The 22,490-nt window shown below is 40.5% G+C and overlaps 1 protein-coding gene across 1 annotated transcript in view; it reads right to left on the bottom strand.

Annotated features, from left to right (window-relative positions):
• Window positions 1-22,490, bottom strand: part of lamc3 (laminin, gamma 3) — a 136,249-nt gene that overhangs the window by 97,987 nt on the left and 15,772 nt on the right. The window contains exons 3-4 of the mRNA XM_039999894.1: window positions 4,731-4,861; window positions 332-498 (exon numbers count right to left, since the gene is read on the bottom strand). Of these exons, the coding sequence (XP_039855828.1) occupies window positions 332-498; window positions 4,731-4,861 (298 nt within the window). The remainder of the gene's footprint in view (window positions 1-331; window positions 499-4,730; window positions 4,862-22,490) is intronic.

Below are 22,490 nucleotides of genomic sequence, written 5' to 3'. Positions count from 1 at the left end.
TAATAAAAAATCATTCAGCCTAGAGTGTAATGAAGATCAGTAAAGTTCAGTGATTTCCATGAGGACTTCATGTCAGACTACGCGCTTTTTATCCTCCCCAACAGTGATGAATGGTTGTATTTACTAACTCGCACAATAAAAGACAAAAGGTGCATGTGAACATATCGAGATTTAAGAAATACTGGGGATTGATGTGAGGAAGCACACTGATGGATTAAGTGGGATCTCTGACAGCCTGAGAATGTCATTTGAATTTAACACTGGCCCGTGTATTTTCCAGATGGCTGCACCCAGTGGGTTCACAGTGTCACCCTGGGATCAAGCTACTCACTCAAACACTCATTGGCAGAGTCCCCAGTGGCCCTGGCCCAGGGTCTATCCTGGTAAAAGGGGTGACATCTCTGGCAGTCGGCTCCCTCTGTGTGATGCTGGCAGGCGCAGACCAGGTTACCATGTTCTCGCTCAATGCACTCGCTGGCATGGCCGTTACACTTACATCTGAGGGAAACATCGATAGTTAGGTAAAGTCTGCATGTACAAGCTTTCGTTTGTCTCTGTTTTTCCTCCCCTTTTTACTCACACAAATTTGGACACAGTTATGCACACAGTGAATGGATTTGAAGGCGGAAGGAAAGCGGGAAGGTAGTTCCCCCGTAAGAAGTTGTCACTTTCTATTATCCTTCACCGATGAAAACGTGGTCTGGGGTGAGGCAGGGCTTTTATTCCCCTTCAGCAACTACACTTTTCAACTGTGTTAATATGCCACTAATAATACACTCACACTCACCCAGTGTATCAGAAACAGCAACAAGTGAGTGCAGTATCTCTAATATTGGTAACCAGTGTTGGTCAAGCTACTTATAAAAAGTAATCAGTAACTAATTACTGATTACTTCCCCAAAAAAGTAATCTTGTTACCTTACTGATTACTTATTTTCAAAAGTAATTAATTACTTAGTTACTTTTTAAAAACACGATTTACAACCTGAATAGGTGATAAAGCGATAGATTTTTCAGCCCGATTCTACTTTTTCTGCATAATCCATCATACAAAATGTAATCAAATGGAAAAGTTTCTTTTTAAAACTTGTTTTATTAGTTTTAATCTTTTAACTTTATGCATCAAGCAAAAATTTAATTATCTGCAACATTCTCTGACTGGAAGAAATTTGTTTAATATTTAAACCTATTTTCTGCACATTCCAGCACATAAAAAAAAAAAAAAAATATATATATATATATATATATATATATATATATATATATATATATATATATATATATATACATATATATATATATATATATATATATATATATATTTGTGTTTACACTCAGTCTTTCAAATAGATGCAATTAAAACACAGCAGAAAATAAATAAAGTCAAAGACTAGCGGTCCTGTTGCTCTATTTTCACCTGTATAGCAGGCGGAGGTTTGCCCTGGTGCAGGTGTGCCGCAGCGGTCAGTTGAAGACTCCGCGAGTTTCTCTGTGAGTTTCCCATTACGTGGTAGCGCACTCGGTGCTTGCTTTGAAGTTTAGGGTTTTTTTTCGCTGTAAAAATAAGTTTTCTTCCCACGCACAGTGGACACTAATGTTTTTGTCACTTTTTATGGAATCAAACTCAAAGTAAGGTCAGTACTTCCACGCTTTAAACGCTGCACGCTCATACTCTCTCCCGCACTCAATATATGATCCATTGTTGATCTGCACACAGCTGTTGTCACGAACGTCGCACTCGCTTACGTCACTGTCATGATGCATTCTCGCAAAAACGGTTTTAGTAACGCAGCGTTCCTACGGGAAAGTAACAGTAATCTAATTACCGTTTTTGCAATAGTAATCCCTTACTTTACTCGTTACTTGAAAAAAGTAATCAGATTACAGTAACGCCCTGTTGGTAACTGTGTTAGTATGTGCAAAAGCATTAACTCTATGCTTTTCTTTTTTTAATTTATAAATGAAATTTTGCGTCTTCAGTAATTATAATAACTTCCAAAATTAAAAGTCAATATTTGTGAGCTAAACGTGATTGTTTAGTTCAGTTTTCATAAGACTGTTATCTGCTAATTTCCTTCCCCTCTGCCTGTGGATTATTTCCTCTGAAGCATGATGACAGATATGCCTTCCTGTGTGCACTATTTCCTGGCAGTGTCACTGGGTTTGTCAAGTGGCTGTGACAGGGGTACAGGCACTTGTCGCTGAGTGGTAAGCTGTGTCAAATTTAGCCAGCTGTCCCAGAACCAGATGTATGCTTGCCTGAGGCTCACACCCATTTCTTTCCGTTATCTCTGAGGTGCTTCCGATCTACATATTAGACTGCTAGAAGTGAGGTGTGAATATGAGAGTGTTGATCTGAAATATACTGGCAGCATGTAATGTGTGCACTTTAAATTTTCTCATAGATATTTAGACATCAGTCTCATGAGTGGGTTGTTTCCAACATTACTTTATTTCGCTATACTCAAAATATATTCACTAAATTCTGTCTTCACATTGACAAAGTTAGACCCCGAGGCTTCCTTATATAACTTAAGCATACCCTGCTGACCACTGAGCACCTCCGCTGGAGCAACTGAGGTTAAGGGCCTTTCTTTGATGAGACAGAGGAAAGTGCGGTTTTCTCACTTTCCAGTCCAGGGTCCAAGGTTTTAACTAGCGACCTTCTGGTCGTAAGCTTGTTTTTCTTACCTTGAAGCCACCACAGCTCTTTTTGCACTATTGATATATTGTAGAAAACCTGGAGGATTTTTTAATAGCATCTGGCTTGCTGACTTGACCTGTAGCGTGTGGTGTAAAAACACGTGTACTTAGGCAGAAAGCACCAGTATATGGCTAATGGCCATGTGGCTCTCTTACCCACGTGCTGTGACATTGGTGGGTAATTTGTCATCCAGCTGAAAGACCCTAAGTGTTTATGACAGATGTCAGATCAACTTTGCGTTCTTTGTGAGGGCTTCATCTCAGCTGCTTAATCGTTCGGTTCTATCTGCACTGCCAAGGTGCAGCCTGGTCTATGGTACCATGTCCCCTTTCATTACTATGAGTAATAAACCCGAGGATGTGGAAGGAGAAATGAGAATTATCTTGGTTTACTTTCATTTGATGGCAACTTGACAGGCAGAAAGCAGGACAGAATATAGGTTCAGCATGTTATCTTGCCATGGCCACAGAGTCATGGTACAGTAAAAAGAAAGTTCTAAGGTTTTATGTATCAGGGCATAGTAAAAATCATCTTGTTCTTAGTAAGCTTTTATTTTAGGTAAATTCAAGCTCAGATGAATAAATACACTGTAAAATTATTTAACTAACAACATTTAAGAATGCAGAAGCAGTGTATGAAAAGCTAAGCACACCCTTACTGCTTTCATAGAAATTAAGAAGTTAAGTAGCAGCCAGTTGTTGCTAATCAAAGGCATATGATGAATTGATCATCAGCAAAAGCAGAAATTTCGGCAGTTTGTGGGTCCAGAGCATTCAGGTGTGTGTTAACACAACGCTAAGGAGGAAAGACATCAGCTGTGATCTTACAGAAGCAATTGTTGTTGCCCATCAATCTAGGAAGCGTTAAAAGACCATTTCCAAACAATCTTAAGTTCACCATTTTTCAGTGAGAAAGATTTCTACAAGCCCACAACATTCAAGACAGTTGCCAGTCTCCCCAGTAGCAGATGCCCCAACAAATTCACCTCAAGGTCAGACTGTGAAAAGCTTATCTCAGACTCTACAAGCCTCAGTTAGCATGTTAAATGCTAAAGTTCGTGACAAGAAAAAGACTGATGGCTTGATTGGAAAGAGTTGCTAGGAGAAAGCCTCTTCTCTCTAAAAGGAACAACACAGCATGGCTTAGGTTTGCAAAGTTGCATCTGAGAAAACCACAGGACCTCTGGAAGACTCGTCTAGTTTGTACAAAAAGTGGAGCTGCAGTGTTCCTGGTGGTGGAGGGGTGATGATTTGGGTTTGTTGTGTAGCCATAGGACCTGGACACCTAGCATTCATTGAGTCAACCATGAACTCCTCTGTATACCACGAGTGTTCTAGAGTTAAATGTGACATCTGACAACTTTAGCTTGGCCCGAATTGGATCATACAACAAAACATTAGTACTGACCATAACAGCAAATCTACAACAGAATGGCTGAAAAAGAAAAAACAAAAATCAAGGTGCAATCAAACTTCAACCCGATTAACTGCTTTGGCAGCAGCTACAGGGAGCTGTGAATAAATGACTACCTAGAAACCTCAGTGAACTGAAACAACATCGTTAAGATGAGTGGACCATAGAAAAGGGTTACTGAATCATGGCATAGACCTAGTTTTTCAAACAGTGCTTCTGCATTTTGTTAAATGAATAGTGAAACGGGATAATAAGTTAGGTGCACTTGTTCATCTGAGGTCGTATTTACTTCATTTGAAGACCTTACTAAGAACCAAATGCATTTTATCATGTCCTGATACATAAAACCTTAAAACTGATCAACTTATGATATACTGGGTAAAATCTGTGCTTTGCATGCCCAGCCACCTACCCGTAACACCTCAGCCAGGGAATTAGTTTACTTTAAAACACATTTGGCCATTCGGTACTATATAACTCCCTTAAAAAGAGATGCTAGTGAAGTCGAAAAATCTAAATTGCTTAAGCAACACTAGTTCCCAACATTTATTATTTCAGAGAGTATCAAGCATGGTGACATTGCTTTGGCACCGCATTTTCTGGTGTCTCTTACCTGCCACCCACAGAGAAATCAGAGATGGCATAGAAGTACGAGCGCAGCACTTTAGCATCCTTGAAAAACTCATCTCCAAAGGTGTTAAGCCTGTCCAAAGAGATGAGCAGGTCAGTGGCTGTCACCCATTCCTGGAAAAGAAAAAAAAAGAGGAAATGATACGGGAAGAAGAAAAGATATACAGGGTTAGCCAAAAGGAAAAGAAAAAAAATCAATGTAAGAGAAGCATCGTCGGGAAGTCTGCTGGCTGCTGCCACTCTTGGTGACACAAGAAAGCAGACGAGAAGGTTGGCAAGAGAAAAAAAAAACACACTGGGCTTCAGTTGAAAGGGGTAAAAGAGTGAGATATATAAAACAGCAAATGTTGACAGCAAAGAAAAGAGAGGAAGTTGGAAAGAAGATATGGTCAAGAAAACTACAGTGTAACAGCAGAGGGAGCGCAGATATGATGGGGAGATAATGAGTATGGTGTAAGAAATTGAGTTAATGTCACAAAGAGGGCTGAATAAAAAGGGGATTAATGGAGACTAAAGCTGAAATATGAAAAAAAAAAAAAACATGAGAAAAGAGACAACATTGCAGCACTGCTTCAGTATAATGGATGGCACTTGGCAAAGCTCCCACCACTGATATGATTTAAGCTCTTCTGTTTGAGACTACTGCAAAGGTACAGGCAGGATGAAGCAAGAGTGGGAAAAGAAGGTAAAGAGGGATAACACAAACAGTGGAAAAGCTAACGGGAAGTACAATAGTGGGTGCAAGATAAAAGCGAGGCCAGGTAAAGAGAGAGCAAATGACGTTTTCTTTTCTTTTTTTTTTAACAGAACAACTTTAAAACAAATAGCTGGAGAGAAACTTTCTTTTTGTTTCTTGGCTAGTTTGGGACTCTGTGGGAGTCCTGAGGAAGCCTGTCATGCTTAATGTTTTGAAGCTTCTCCCCAGAGATGTCTTTGAAGTCTGGCAATGGGAGACAAGGAGATTGGAGCGGATGAGCCTCAGACTAAAAACATGTGTGAAGAGTTCATTCATTCATTTTTTTAAATCTCATGTACCATGCATTTTACCATGCATGCACCCCTTACCACATAGTACATTACTCTGACAATTTTAGACGATTAAACATAAAACTGTGTCATTTACAAATGCCTTGTTATCAAATTCTGAAGTGAACGTTATACTTACATGACTGAATTACAGAAAATCTTTACAGACATGTATGCCTTACTGTGGATGTATCATTCAAATTTTCTGTAGTGCTGGAGCAGGTTTAACATATGATTGACATGTGCACCAACAACAGCTAAAGGTGTGTTGCTAACTGTAGGTTGCTTTTTAGTGTTAATTTGCATATGCTGCCAACAACAGTTCTTTTTATTCTTTGAGTCTGTGTGGAATCATGGTTTTGGAGAGACCTAGTAAATAGCAAGACTTACTACTAAGCTCTTTTGACCATTTTTGGCTTCTTCTGGCAACATGATAGCATCATAACCATGTATACTAGTCTTTACACATGTGTACCGATTATGCACAGAACATGGGTGTGGCTTGAGGTTTCCCATGGTGTACCAAATGGCACATATACACATTGGTTGATCAGAAAAGTAGCCATGCTGTTGACTGACTGAATATGGAAAAGAATGAAATATTAATATTGTAATTTTATAAATTGTACCTTTCTGTAGCTTTTTCCTCAACTGTTTCATAAATGGATGGCTCAATATATGTAAACATTTTCAGTAGGTTGTTCTCTAATAATTTTGATGATCTGGCCAGCCCTGACTACACTGGTTTTAAAATGAGTTTTGCATCCTCTGTATTAAAAGATCTGCGGACTGAAGAGTCTCTAAGAGTATAAAAAAATGGCTCCAAAAACACTTGATTGGAATCAATATAGTATCAGTGCACATTGAGAAAATTTCTATTCCTCTGCCTCTTCATAGTTAGCATGTAAAAAACCAGAGTAAGCTATTAGTCATGGTTCAGCAGAAGAAAATGGTTAATTGGGAGATAGCAAGAAATGGAAAAAAAGGTGACATGCCTGAACTCTCTAAGGCTCTCTTCACAGGTCCCTTCTGTGATGTTTCTTAGTTTAAAATAGCCTGAGCAGCACTGCAGTAAAAGTTTAGAACTAAATTATCTTTAGAGGAGCTGCTTCTGGGGGGCTTTCTTGTGCTGTCAGCAGGTCCAGCATCCTCCTATTTCAAAGGAGACAATCTTGGGATTTAGACCACCTGCGTGGTTAGTGCCTCCAGATCCAAGAGACATACTGCTGTGGCATCAAGTGGTCACAGTCCCCATTTTGAAGCATCTGGTGTGAATGCATTGCACATGCTCCTGATTGATTTTGCAATAAATGGTCTCAGTATGACTACCAAACGTGGGTCAGCTGTGTCAGTAAACACTATAAAGAGGACTATTTCAACTGGGGTCAGCAAAGTGCAACTTGTGGTAAAGAATGTAAAAACCTGTAATTAACACTTCCTTTTTTAAGAATTTTTTTTCTTTTCTTCTAATTAGAGCAACCAACTGAGGGTTGTAACTGACAACTCAGAATTGCATCTGTCACCAGGCGAGGACAAACTCATTCGCCTCTTGTCTGAAACGTCTCTTCATGTCTCTATATCTTGTCTTCATATGTTCCTTTCCGCCAGTATTATCGTTCTAGTACACTTCAGATTTTCCATAGGGTTCTGTGCTTTTGCAACCTATTGAGGATATTTGGTAGTAAGAGTAACTAAAATGTGGGAGAACTGCATGCATGCTATTGTTCTGAGACTTGCTTTATCGGTTTTTGCCCCTGCTTGACTCGGCTCTACAGGCTAATGTGCTTTGGGATGACGCTTTATGACCCTGATGCATTGAGAACACAGAAGCTCATTCTTCACTTTGCAGTACGCTACCTGAATATGACTATATTTTCATCCATGGCTTCTGAGAGGAGCTGGGAGCACAGGGGATCAGATATGACAGAATATCACACATCCTCTGCAATATGCTTACAAAATGTCTTTGAATCTTCATCTTTTTCTACTTTGTCATCCATGCTACGCTTGTCTAGAGTTGGCTTATCTCATGGGTGTGATGCCTTCATAATGTCCTTGTAACGAAAAAAAAAAAAACCCTCCCTGATGCACAGCTGACAAAAAAAATGTAAAAAAAGGCCACATACATAAATGAAAACAAGCAGTCGTCTGAAAGTCTTTGAGTCTGTTGTACAAAACACTATTTATAGCATCTTGCACATTTTCTGTCACAAGGAAAAGATTTCTTTTTCTTGACTTACACTCAAAATAGTTGAAGGCTTCCTTAATGAAAACTGATGCTGAGAGTTTTCAAGCATGCTGTTGTTTGTTTAAGGCTGCGGGGATAGCAATGCTAAACCCCACAGCAGAAAGGGAAACTGGTCATCTGCTGCTAATTTATCCACAAATAGGATATATAGTTTGTTGTTTTAATGCTTTAGGTCTGTTTTTGTCAAGTGGCAACCTCTAGGCTGAAAAACATTTACAATAAAAATGCACACATTAAAAGAAAAAAGAAAAAAAGCTTTTGTCACTATCTTTCATTTTCCCCATTGCTGGAGCAGAACTGGGTTCAGCTGAGAATTAGCTACTAGTTCTGTGCTTTGCGTCACCTAAACTAATTTGAGATATGCAAGTGAAATGTTAGTGGTGCTGGTGCCTGTTGTTGCATTTTAATGCAATTATCTGTCAAATAATACAGCTTTCTATGGGGTCAACTGTACTAAAAGGCCATCCAAGAAGCTTGTGCTTCAGCTATTTGTTTGTTATTTAGCTGTAATTAGGATTAGTCAGTATCTTTGTGATGCTCCTAGTTTACATAGTCTATAGATGCACTCTGTTTCTCAATCTTGCTAGCATTATCTGATAACTTAGATAAATATGACTCCAAAAAAAAGAAAAAAGAAAGACAAAAAAAACCAGCATCCATAAAGGCAAAGTTAAGGCTTCACAATGACAGGTATCAAAACTGAATGGTGACAGCACAGGAAGTACTGCCATATTTTATATACAGTCTACTGTGGGGAAACATTTTTATGTGATCAAAACTTTAGGGGCTACTGGACCAGCCGCTTTGTAAAATTAATAAGTAAATGATTAACACTACTTAGCAGTCATTTATACTGAAACACATGCCTTTACTACAGAGGGGCCAGGCTGGTATTTCAGTGATTTTAAATCCCAGCCTCCAACTCAACACACTCATAAATGATCAAATGCTTAAATTAATTCTTAGCATTTTAAAATTCTAACACACATTAAAAGCAAATACTCTTCCATTTATCATAGAGTACACGACCATTATTATACGGAAGAGTAATTAGTAATGCTCGGTAGAACAGTGTTAATTGTGTAAGAAAAAAAAAGCAGATATAGTTCCAAATATCACTTAGTCTACTGAAAGGAAGCGGTTTCTCAGGGTTAATTAGTAGTCAGCCCAAAACTTATTATTTGTGCAAAGCACAGCAAAAGCTTAATTAACTTTGATTCTCACTCCCTTGGAATTTTAGTCCACAATGCTACAATGATGCTGACTTAGGCTCTGGCGTGTGAGAGTGGCAAAGAGCCAGTCCTTTGTCTAAGACAATAAGCGTGTAATGATCAAATGGGCAGGTTCACAGACATGTATCTGACCGCACATAGCAAAGTTGTTTTTTATTATTATTAACATTCCACACACAGCTTTAAAATGCATCTTTGCTCAGGGGCTTACAACCTCCACCCTCACCTCTAAAATCTCTCTGGTCTTTTCTTCCTCCTTTTTTCCTCCACTTGTCTTCCTCTCTCCCTTCTCCCGTCTTCTTTCCCTGTTTCCTTGAACTCTGAAGCCTCTGGCTGCAGGCAGTGACAGGAAAGGGAGCAGTGTCCCTCATTCCAAAGTTAATAACTTTTTAATTTAATTGCTTAAGTTCACTGTGCCCTCAATATGTATTTTTTCCCCTTTTACTCATTGGCATTCAATGCCGGAGCTCCAATTTGCCACACAGCTTTCTAGAGTGTAAGAGAGAGAGAGGCAGAGAGGCAGCGAGACACTGAAGGAGAGGGGATGGACTGGTGGCAGGGGAGACAGACAAACCGTTTTAATGGATGACTGAACAAATTAAATTTGAATTCATACAGCAGCTTTCATCTTCTGCATGATTATTGAAAAAAAAAAAGAGCTTTACAAACTTGACAACAAGGCTCTCTTTGAAGTAAGCCGTTACTTTAGGAGGTGAGTGTTATTTATTTCAAATAAAAATCTAATCTAGCAGTGAAAACACAGTCCATTAGATCAATGGTGTTGCAAAGAATGCTGTGTGTTTATATGTGGCATGTAAACAAGTAAGACAAAAACACCTGCGCGTTTAAACGCCGTCTTAGTTTTTATTTCATTTTGCTTTGACCGCTCAAAATTGCAAGAGACACTTTCTAAAAACAGCAGATGAGGCATGTGAAGTCTCTATATCAAGACCGCACACGCCTCAAAAACCGAGGCACAAGTAGCAATAGTGAAAAAGGATTAAGATGCTAATAAAACAGACAGGATGCAATTTCTGTTTTAAGCCTCATGAAAAATGCATAGCTCTGTACAGCCAATATGCAGAGGAAATGGCACACTGACATGGTGCACAGAAGAAGAGAAATCATTTAATGCTCTGTTGACAGTCTCTTTGTAAAGAATTTGTTTTCAACCCCTGACACAAGTGCCCAGCCTTTATGAACCTTCCAGGCAAATGTTTCCTGAGGTTATCTTTCCCCACTGGGGGGGGGGGGGGGTCCGAGGACAATTTCCAAGAAAAAAGATACATTATATTTACAATGTATCCCTTTTCTTGAAAACTGTCCTCGGTTGAGATGTCTTCATGGTCCGGTGGTAAAAACAGTGTCAATAAGATGGACATTATATGGTAGACTATGGCCTATTTTGCACCTCCAGGGTATGCTTTTACTCCATTAGCTGGATCACTGCACATGTTTATAGAAATGCAATGTTGCTACAAACAATTCCGAAAATAACCGGGCAGTATTTGCTCGAGGCATTTACTCTGATTACATCAATGTTATGAAAAACACATTCTGTCTGAGCAATGGCATTAACAAAAGGTACTGAGGCTTGTTTTATAGATATGGCTTCACAGAGGCTAATCACTGATTACATTCATGATTTAATTTTTTTTTCTTCTACATTTCTGGGGGCAGGGGGTAGAAAATAAAGCAAGGTGAAGCCAAGTGGCGAGCTTACTGAAATGCTTATTTTAGATGTATTGCATGCTCCATAAGATTCTGTCACCTACTATATTTTTGATTGAATAAAGTCTGTGCTGCATTTTTCTGTACAGCACCTATCAGGGTTTCAGAGAGACTATAGCCTATCTCAGCTGCCACAGGGTGAGAAGACAAGTCGCCACTCTGTCCCAGACATACAGACAACCATTCACTCTCAAGTTAGCGTAACCCAACTCCATGCGTGTTTTTGGACTGTAAAAGCCAGAGTACCCAAAGAGAACCCATGCAATCGGATCTGAACCCAGGACTTTCTTTTTAAACATGCTTTCAGAAGTTTGTAGCGCATAGACAAATTCAAAGTGCAAGCTTTTATTATTTGCCCCATTGAAACCCATTTTAATACACTTTTTTTTTTTTTTTTTACTTATGTAGATATATATGTGTATAGCATGTATTTAAGTATTTAGTAAGTTAGTTTAAATGTTTAGCAATAATTACCAAATGAAAAAATTACGTAAAGTTTATTTGGTTTTCCAAAAGAAACAGTTGTGATAACAGTAATTCAGGAACATAGTATCCCCATTCAAACTGTAATGAATTTAAGTGGTTATAACCGATATTTAAGTCATAAAAATATAAAGGGCTATTTCTGAATCCCCATCTATCATCCTCTATATGCCTATATGTTGTCAATACATACGATGGCAGTAAGAAACAGTTTTTTAATAGTTCAATATAGTATTACCATTACGTTCGCCTTCGGATCAATTCATTGACCTTGAAGGAGAGGTCAGAGGTCAAATGTGTGAGGTTTTTAAACCTTTATATGGTACTTTCCATATGTTGACAATACACACCACACTTGTAAGAATCCTAGTTTATAAATTATAAGGCTTTATGTCGATTTTCAACCAATAAATCATTAAGTTGACCTTAAAGACCTTTGTGCATTTGAGGCTAATTTTAATGGATTACTAACATGTGCCCACTCTACACCCCTGCAATGTTTTATCAGAATTCATTCTAAACTTTTTGAGCTATCATGTTTACAGATGCACATGTAATCATAGTGTTTACCATGGAAACTTCAATTTTGTCTGAACTAAGAAGTAATAAATACCAGGCCACCCTTTCCTTACTGTTTTTAAGTTATACCTGTGGTTTAGCCACTTGATTTTTTTAATCACCTATCTCTAACAACTGCATAGCAATTAAAATGTGTGTAGTTTTTTTCTACTACAAATTCCCTTAAATGAAGAATGTATAATTCTAAGTCTTAACCCTGTGCAACTCTACAGATGACTTTTGTGTCTAGGGAGACTCTACGCTTTCTTAAACAAGTTGGAATCTTTCAGATGCGAACAATTCTAACCAAGTCGGTGCAACTTCCTTAATCCCAATGCTGTATTCTAAATGCAGCACTGCAATCAAGCAGGACAAGCACAGAGAGTCCATGACAAGATCTTTAGCCTTTACTGGTCCTGTTTTTGTGCTATAATACAATCTAAAGCCTGTCTGAAATACTTCAAGTAAATCCTTCCCTCTCACATAGTTGATCTTGAAGAACTTTAGAAGTAAAACAAAGGCTGGAAATCTGTACATAACAGGCTAAAATGCCTGGTCAGTTAAAGGCTTTTCAATTAATGATTTTGTTACTGCCACCTTAAAAACTTGTGGTACATAGTCTATTAATAATCATTTTTCATTTGGCAGATTTTATTTGCTAGTTCAATGGTAAGCCTTAATAGACATGTCTAATAGATATGTTGATGGTTTGGATTAAGTATTTATTGATTTTAGCTCAGAGTGATCAATAGGAGAGAAGCAATCAAAATAAAGATCAGCATTTTCTAAAGTAGCTGTAGTTAATGACACGTCTGTGACATTTGTGGGATGCCTTGGATTTTTTCCCCTTCTAGTAGTTAACATTTTCAATGTAAAAATGGCACCTTGTCTTTTACCTCTGTGCATCAGAAAAAAGCAGCTTGTAAGCATTCACACAGGTGCTAAAATGTGAATGTTTTTAATTTGTATCCACATATGGCATTTTAATTATAGTCACACAAAGTGTGGTTTAATGAAGAGGCTTTAGGAGATGAAGGACTTCTTTCGAGTGTATGATTTCTTGAGATATTATTTTGCAAGGCTGCCAGATTCATAGACAACAACAGATGTGCTGTTTATACCGGGTACATAAAAACAGGATTTCTAACAATACAAGCCCTGCGAGTAGCTGTGAGTTTAGTCTTCTGGCTAATATTTGCTAATATTGATCAAACAGCTAAAGCTGGTGGATCATTAATCATCAGTATTACAAGTATTTGTTTAAAATCTGGACACACTCCTTGTCTGGGAAATGTTAACATATGTTAAAAAAGTGTTATAGAGCAAGAGGCAGGGTACACGCCTGGACAGGTCGCCAATCTGTCACAGGGCTAATGCAGAGACACAGGCAACCATTCACACCTATGGCACCAATTAACGTAATCGCTAAAGGAGAGCAAGACGTGAGAAGACCATTTTAAAAAAGGAAAATCTACTACTAGACTTTAATTTATTTCTGTTTAGTGTGTATACAAATGAATAATGAGTCCCAAAACAAAACTCAGAGACAAAATGCTACCAGACAAGACAAATCGTAAAATGAAACTATGCATTTCCTGATGGTAGTCTTGATTCTGAAAGACAGCTATTCAATATTTGTGTTAAATGATGAGAAACTTTAAGGGATTCTTTACAGTGGACATTTCAAATAACATACCTATGTGCATATACGCGCTTCCCTTCCTTGTTCCTGTCTCCTTCCTTTTTACGGCTCTTAATCCTATACTCAATTAAGGCATATTATGGGTTTGTAACTCTAACCACCAACGGTTTTAATTGCTTGTTTTCTTCCTGTTATAATAGTATTAGTAGCTCAAGTGGGAAGTAGCATGGCAGCAATAAAGAAACCTGTGCCCCACCATCTTTGTTTTGCTGATTCACTGTGTTGGAAAAAAAAGCACTCCTTTGCATTCCACCAGCTTTGATTTAGCATCAAAGAGGATGGCTGATGTGTTTTTGTCTTTGCTCACTACACCCATCTGTCCCATCACCCTTAAAATAGAGAAGGAATGAGAGATTGAATGAAAGAAATGGTGCAATTGATCTGTCTTTTATTCTAATGGGAGAACAGATCACAGTCAATTATGGGTCTTCTCATCTTGTTGTTTAAAACATGGCGGAGAGTGGATGGGGGGAGGTGGAATGAAGGAGAGCGGGTGTTTGGCAGGTCTGTTGAGAGATTTGCCACCCAATCTATGTATTCTTAGCTTATATTGATCCTGCGCTCCTCTATAATCAGTGAGTCGATGTCCTCCAAAGCATACTGAAATACAGCCAGCAAAACCATTAGTAGTCAGGTTTTAATGTAAGTAACACCTGTATACCGAATACCTAACCCCCCCCCCAAAGATCTCATGTTGCTACAAGGCTTTACAGTTTAAATAAAATCATCTTAAGGTTCAAGAGGCTAATGAGAAATGCCAGTAATCCACGTTGCTTGAAAAGGCAATTAAGCACTTTTTCTAAACAGTGACTGGTATGGCTAAAAAAATATTACTTATGTGTGTGTGTGTATATACACACACACACACACACACACACACACACACACACACACACACACACACACACACATATATACATATATATATACATATACATATATATATATATATATATATATATATATATATATATATATACACATATACATATATATATATATATATATATATATACACATATACATATATATATATACACATATACATATATATATATATATATATATATATATATATATATATATATATATAATAAAAATAACTGGGTCTTATATATAAGACCCAGTACAGTAAAGCTTGTGTACTTTTGAAATTAATTACAATCAACACAAGTAATTAGAGGCTTAAGTTGTCGAAATGAGAGTTGCACACCTGCAGCGATGACAACTCATTAAACGGTAAATAAATAAACGATTGATTTATTTAACTGGTGAAACATTGTGTAATAATCTTATTTTGCATTACTGCAATTTTCCACAGCAGTGGTCATTAATTGAATTAATTGAATCATAATGTGTATGCAGTAATAAGAACAAAAGTATTGCGCTCTACTTCACTAAGCACGGAGTAGGCATATCAGAGGAGGGGGTGGGGGAACCAGGCAGGCAAGTCGAGCTACACAGCATCACACCGTACACACGAAACATACCCCACTCTTCTGCTCACATCATATACCAAGCACACCCTCTGAATTTAAGCAGAATCTTTTTTCCCCTCTGACATGTCAGTGGCACTGTTGCCTTGCTTTGCTGCCTGCTGTTTCAATCAATCCACCGCCCCAGCATACACCTGTAGGCTCTGGTGGATATTTACTTATCACTCCCCAGGTTTTCTGTGTAGTATATTTGTGAGCTTGGAGCCTAGATGCAGAACTCTAAATGTATTCCGCTGCTGATATGAATCAATCATTTTAAATGGGAGCTGCCTGACTGCATTGATTGTGTGGAATCTTACTGGGAGATTTGGCCCAAATTAGTTTGTACACATAAAATTAATCATTAAATAAAGTGGATCATATTTTGCATACTTCCCTAGTTAAGATTTAATGCTCTGAGATACAGTAGATAACATTACAGGCTACATGAGAAAAACGGAATACTGTTGAATACAATAACCTAGTATATAAGCCGGTGCTGACTGACATACCCATGCAAACCTAACTTGTTTTTCTTTTTACGGATGGAATCCTGTTAAGCCTTTTTACACACTAATGCAATAATTGATTGATTTTTCTATTCAGCTGGTCACAGTGGTTCCACATACACAGCACTCTGGGAATTATTACATAGATGTTGACTGAGGAAGAGACACCAGAATCAAAAGTTGCTTTTTACTGATGTTGTTCCTCTGAGACAAGCTGTAACTGTGGACACACTTGTGAGTCAAACTTTGCAAGACAGACAGATACAAGAGTTTGTGTGTGAATGAAAAGAAAACCAGTTCAATCAATAGACATTATATACTGTATACTCATAGGCCACCTGTTTCCCTGCACAACACAAATCTAATCAGCCAATCAGATGCTGGCAGCTCAGCATATTTAGCCATACGGACATGATGTCAAGATGTCCTGCTGATCTTCAAACGAGCATGAGAATATGGAAGAAATGTGATTTGAGTGGCTTTGAACATGGCGGGGTTGTTTGCCCTTTAGTGCAAACTGAGCATCATTAAATGCCACATGCATGAGTATTGTTACTGTGTCCATCCTTTTATGAACACAGTGTACCGATCTTCTGATGGCTGTTTCCAACAGGATAATGCACCATGTCACAAAGCAACAACCTGAAACTAACAAGGTGTGCCTAATAAAATGTCCAATTTCCTGAAGTCTACACATCTATATGCCTGTGAAGGTTCTCAGTCATCCAGGTCATCGTAGTCAAAGGAGCTTGCAAAGAAAAGCGTCTGGACTTCTTTAAGTTGCTTGAAGACGTTTCACCTTTCATCCGAGAAGCTTCTTCAGTTCTAAGGTCAAATGGTGGGAAGTCCCAGATTTAAACCTTTTTTTTTTTTTTTTTGGCCTGTCCCGTTTGGCTCTTTTGCCATCAGAATTATTGTCTAAAGGCAAAGAAAGATGCCCAACGGATTTACTTTACCAAATTGACCATCCCAGTCTTGCCATAATGGTCCATTTGATTCACCTTTTATTGTTTATTTTATTTTCACTTGCTGAATACGGGACAGACTTGACTGGGGGAAAGAAGGGGAGAAAGAAAGAGGGAAAGAGAAACAGCTGAGAAGAGGGACGGGGGAGAAGGGCAAAAAACAAAAACCAACAGAATGGGCAGAAAAAAAGAAAAAAGAAAAAGAAAATGCATATATCAATCACCTGGGTCACCTGTTGAGAAAGAAAAAAGAAAACAAGCAGAAGAGAACAAGAGTAATAGAATAAACAACATCACAATGATATATGGGAATATGACAGTAAATACTAAATATTAAACATTATTGTGCAGCACATAAGATCAACAGAACACAGTGTGCTTTGAGGTAGGAGCCAAAAAGGGTGTAGTTTGTGGGTGTGATCACCCGTGTGTACACCTGTGAGCATGGACGCGCTTGTTTTTTTAAAAGGTTCCTTCATGTAATGATCTGCTAGAGGGTGTGGGGGGGCCACAGCCCCGTCCTCCAGGGCATGAAGCAGGTATGGAGGAGATCAAAACTCCAGACATCCAGAGGCCCCCAGAACACAAGAGACCAAGGAAGACCAACAGAGGGGCAGCCGCGCCACTGTCCCAGAAAGAGCTGAGGAGAGTCCCAGATGAGGGCTCACTCAGCAGCCGCGGAGCAGAAGCCAGGGGGAGTTGCAGTGACACGCCCGTGAGCTCCGCCGGCAGCCAGCCGTGCCTGAGTGACCGAGCCCCAGGCCGAGAGGCCGGGGGCACCCCACCTCCGAAGTGGCCCAAACGAGCCCCAGGCTCCAGGCCCCGATAAGCAGCCACCAAGGAGTGAGCCGGTGTGCACCTGGACGCCCACCCCCAGACACAAAGACCCACCAACGCACCGATGTCTGAGGAAGTCCGCCACTGGCAGGGGAAGTGGTGGTGGGGGGAGATAGGCCTCCAAACCTTGGAGGGCCTGAGATGTCCCCAGAGAGGTGACGTCTGATACCCAACCTGACATATAGACACAGACATACAGGCACACACAGACACAAACATCCATTCCCACCCTCATGCTCTCATATGCACTTACTCCACACTCAACCAACGTGGAGACAGACATAAAGAGACGCTGTACACACGATCACACTCCCCAAGCGTACTCTACGAACCGGGTCTAGGTACCCTTGCCCCTGGAGGGGGGAACTGCACCCAGACCCAGGTGGTGTTACCCTTTTCCCTGCGGTAGGGAGAGGCAGACCGCCCCGACTCCGCAGCAGCAGGGAGGCCCCACACTCCAGACCGCAGTCGGACGGCCAACTCCTCCTCCTAGCCCCCCCGCTCCAGCAGGCCGCAGAGAATGGGGGTGAGAGAAGACTCCCAACCTCCCTCCACCCGCTCATTGTAGTGTTGATGCATGTGTGTTCTAAGGTGCATTTAAAACCCAACGTCTGATACCCACCCTGATGGTAATTTGGATTCCTGTGGAGGTGGCTCTTCTATGTTGTGCCATGTGCTTGTGAAGTGGCTGTTTGGTCTCTCCGATGTAGAGCTCTGGGCATTCCTCGCTGCACTGTACAGCATACACCACATTGTGAAGTCTGTGTTTTGGAGTTTTGTTTTTCGGGTGAACCAGTTTTTGTCTGAGCGTGTTGCTGGGTCTGAAATGCACCGAGATGTCATGCTTGGAGAAAACTCTCCTGAGTTTTTCTGATACACTGGCGACATAGGGGATGACAATGTTGTTGCGTCTGTCCTTCTTATCCTCCCTCACTGGTGTCTGATCTTCTTTTCTGTGACTCTTTGCTGACTTTATGAACGTCCATTTAGGATAACCGCACGTTTTCAGTGCTTCCTTTACATGCGTGTGCTCGTTCTTTTTCCCTTCAGGCTTAGAGGGAACATGTTCTGCTCGGTGGTCCTGGACTGCGCTGTGCACATTGAAGAGAATGGCAACCTCAACATCGAAGTTTACCGGAAGCCAACACACACGGACCAGTACCTCCTCTTTGACTCCCATCACCCTCTGGAACACAAGCTTGGAGTAATTAGGACCCTACACCAGCGGTCCCCAACCTTTTTTGCGCCATGGACCGGTTTATGCCCGACATTATTTTCACGGAAACTAGTACCGGTACCGAAAAACAGAAGATTTATTCATAACACACGTAAAAAGACCCAGGAAAACCGAGTTACGATAAAAACGATAACAAAATAACGCTGAAAACCGATAAAAACCCTGAAAACCATACATTTCACACCCGAGCCTCAACTCTCGCGGCCCGGTACCAAACGACTCACGGACCAGTACCGGTCCGAGACCCGGGGGTTGGGGACTGCTGCCCTACACCACCGAGCAGAACATGTTCCCTCTAAGCCTGAAGGGAAAAAGAAGGAGCACACGCATGTAAAGGAAGCACTGAAAACGTGCGGTTATCCTAAATGGACATTCATAAAGTCAGCAAAGAGGCACAGAAAAGAAGATCAGACACCAGTGAGGGAGGATAAGAAGGACAGACGCAACAACATTGTCATCCCCTATGTCGCCGGTGTATCAGAAAAACTCAGGAGAGTTTTCTCCAAGCATGACATCCCGGTGCATTTCAGACCCAGCAACACGCTCAGACAAAAACTGGTTCACCCAAAAGACAAAACTCCAAAACACAGACTTAACAATGTGGTGTATGCTGTACAGTGCAGCGAGGAATGCCCAGACCTCTACATTGGAGAGACCAAACAGCCACTTCACAAGCACATGGCACAACATAGAAGAGCCACCTCCACAGGACAAGACTCAGCAGTCCATCTGCATCTTAAGGATAAAGGACACTCTTTCGAGGATGCCAATGTTCACATTTTGGACAGAGAGGACAGATGGTTTGAAAGAGGAGTGAAAGAAGCCATTTACGTCCACTGTGAGCGACCATCTTTGAACAGAGGCGGTGGTTTACGACACCAACTCTCTGCCATCTATAATCCAGTTTTGAGTTCAGTCCCCAGACGCCTTAACGCCCACTCACATCCTGGGCCATCTGACCTCAGGAATTCGCATGATAAGGTGGGGCTAGGTTTTACAATGAGCTCACCTGAAACCCTGGCTGATTGGGACCCACACCCAGTTTCACACCTTGGCTCAGGCGATTAGAGGATCATCAGGGGGTCCTTTTGTCCCTCTGCGGGGGGATACTCCCACTAGGTTTAAATCTGGGACTCCCCACCATTTGACCTTAGAACTGAAGAAGCTTCTCGGATGAGAGGTGAAACGTCTTCAAGCAACTTAAAGAAGTCCAGATGCTTTTCTTTGCAAGCTCCTTTGACTACACATTTATATGGTTTGCATTCATGCTTTATAGCACATACTATGTTATTGACAAAAAAGTTAGGCTGTTGTTAGGTTGTGCACCTGTGCATGAAATGGACTTGAATCGGTGCATCCCATTTCATAACAATACTTTTCAAAACCACAAATGTGAGTCTTGTAGCACATGTATATCTGTGTTTAATCTTATTTGGCATCGCAGGATTATCAAAATGTAATGGATTCAAAATCTAGGCAAGTATGCCTAGATTTTGAATCTAGGCATACTTCTTTTTGTTGTTTCCATGGGTCATTTGAGCGATAGAAACAAACAGAAACAAACACCATATGATGTAATAGCAGATCCACGTTTAGTTGGGGGACATCTCAATCAAATATGTACCCTATAAAGTAGGGGTGGCCAACCAGTCAGAGACCAAGAGCCACTTTTTTTTTTTTTACTGTGTTACCGCAAAGAGCCACATCATATGCATGGGCACACATGAACATCACCCATCCTTTCCTCCCTCTCTCTTTCTCTCTCACACACACACAAAATACACACATCTCTGCTCAGCCAGATTTATTGTAAATGTCACACACCAACATGATAATGACAGAAATGGACTCCTACAGTACTAAAACCACATGCCAGTCATTTTCAACAATGAACATTGTGTGCACTGTCTCACACACACACAAACTCTCAGTTCAACCAAGTCCACAAACAAAAATATAATAATCTACAATAGCATTTACTTTTACAATGCATGTTGTTTAGTAGGACTTCTGGCATTCCTTGCCTTGAACAATCCTCTTCAAATTTGGCTTGTATTTCGTTGTTGCCACTCGGAGCAATTCTTTCACATGTGTGTCAGTCAGAACAGATCGAAGCTTTGATTTCACATGTTTTAGGGTAGAAAACACAGACTCGCAGACGTATGTTGACCCAAACATTGACAGTATCTTAAGCGCAGCCCGTTTGACATTGGGGTATTTTTCCATTGGCACACTTTTCCAGAACTCAATGGTCCCTTCCCTTAAAGCAGGTTTCCATTGGTCCTCCTCACAAAGATCGATCATCTCCAACTCAGCCGCAGCTTCATCTGTGACTAGCGGGACTTTCAAACAGCCGGTCTCTGCATTAAATGGGTCGACGAGGAACGTAATCTGTGGCCTTTTCAATTGTAGATCGCGGAACCGGGTCACACAGCTTTCGTGCAAGTTTTCAATCAGCGTTGCATATCTGGCTCTTTGCTTACTCAGGGCAGCGCTGGCGACTTGCCCGCTGGCTTTTAGCAGAGTGGGAACATGCGTTAAATCTCCCTTTTGAATATGTGTCTTGAACAGCTTCAGTTTGTTGACAAACGCAAAAAACACACTTTGCACTAGGTCAGGGAGCATTTTTAACTTACCCTGCAGGGTCAGGTTCAGTCTGTCCAAGTGACACAGCATGTCGACCAAAAAGGCCAGATCCATAATCCACTTGAGGTCCGAGAGCTCGGGATAGTCCTTGTCCTTCTTTTCCATAAACAGTTTCACGGCATCCAAAAGCTCAAAGAAGCGAGAGAGTACCTGGCCTTTTGACAGCCACCTCACAGTGCAGTGCAGCGGCAGGTCACCTGGAAGCCCTTGGTCCAGCTCAGCGATGAGATTCTTGAATTGCCTGTGGTTAAGCGCATGTGTGCGGATATAGTTGACGATTTCCATCACAGGCTTCATGACGTTATCTAAATTCAATGATTTAGACACAAGTTGCTCCATGTGGATGATGCAGTGGAAATTCCAAAAGTCAGGAATAGTTTGGTCAGCTTTGCACAGCCCCACAAGCCCGTTCACAGATCCCATCATGGCTGGTGCTCCATCTGTGGCTATTGCAGTTAATTTCGTTATGGGCAGATTTGCTTTTTCAAATGCAGCCATCATGGTTTCTTTCACATCTATGCCACGGGTTCTGTCTTTTAATGGCACAATATCCAGGAGTTCTTCTTTGATCACACAATCGTTTGACACAGACCGTGCAAATATTGCCAACTGAGGCTTGTCTTGTATATCACAACTCTCATCCAATGCGACACTAAAATACTGACATGCTTGAAGGTGAGAGTGCAACTGTGATTCAATAGCCGTGTTAATGTCCGATATTCTTGTGTTCAACAGTGTGGCGGGACAGTTGGACGTCTGATACCATGCGTTTTAATTTGTCGTTTTCAGGAGACAAGATTTCAACAACGTCACTGAGGCATTTTTTTTAACGAACTCCCCTTCACTGTATGGCTTTTTAGCCCGTGCAAAGTTCCAAGCCAGCTGATAGGATGCGAGCGTTATGGTCTCTGACCGCTTCGTATATTTTTGGAAAAACTGTATCTGCTTTTCTGCATGACTTTTCAAAGTGGCCAACTCGTGCTTGCGAAGTTCAGTCCCTTTTGGAAATTCCTGGTCGATGTTAGCATGGAGTGAGTTGAAGTGGCGCTGAAGATTTGAAGCTTTGAAATGCGCTAATGACGTCTGACATATAA

This window comes from Simochromis diagramma, unplaced genomic scaffold (assembly GCF_900408965.1).
Source record: "Simochromis diagramma unplaced genomic scaffold, fSimDia1.1 OVJJ01000596.1, whole genome shotgun sequence".
Lineage (NCBI taxonomy): Eukaryota > Metazoa > Chordata > Actinopteri > Cichliformes > Cichlidae > Simochromis > Simochromis diagramma.
Note: the sequence above shows the minus strand (reverse complement) of the source record. Positions and strands in the feature narration are given on the sequence as shown.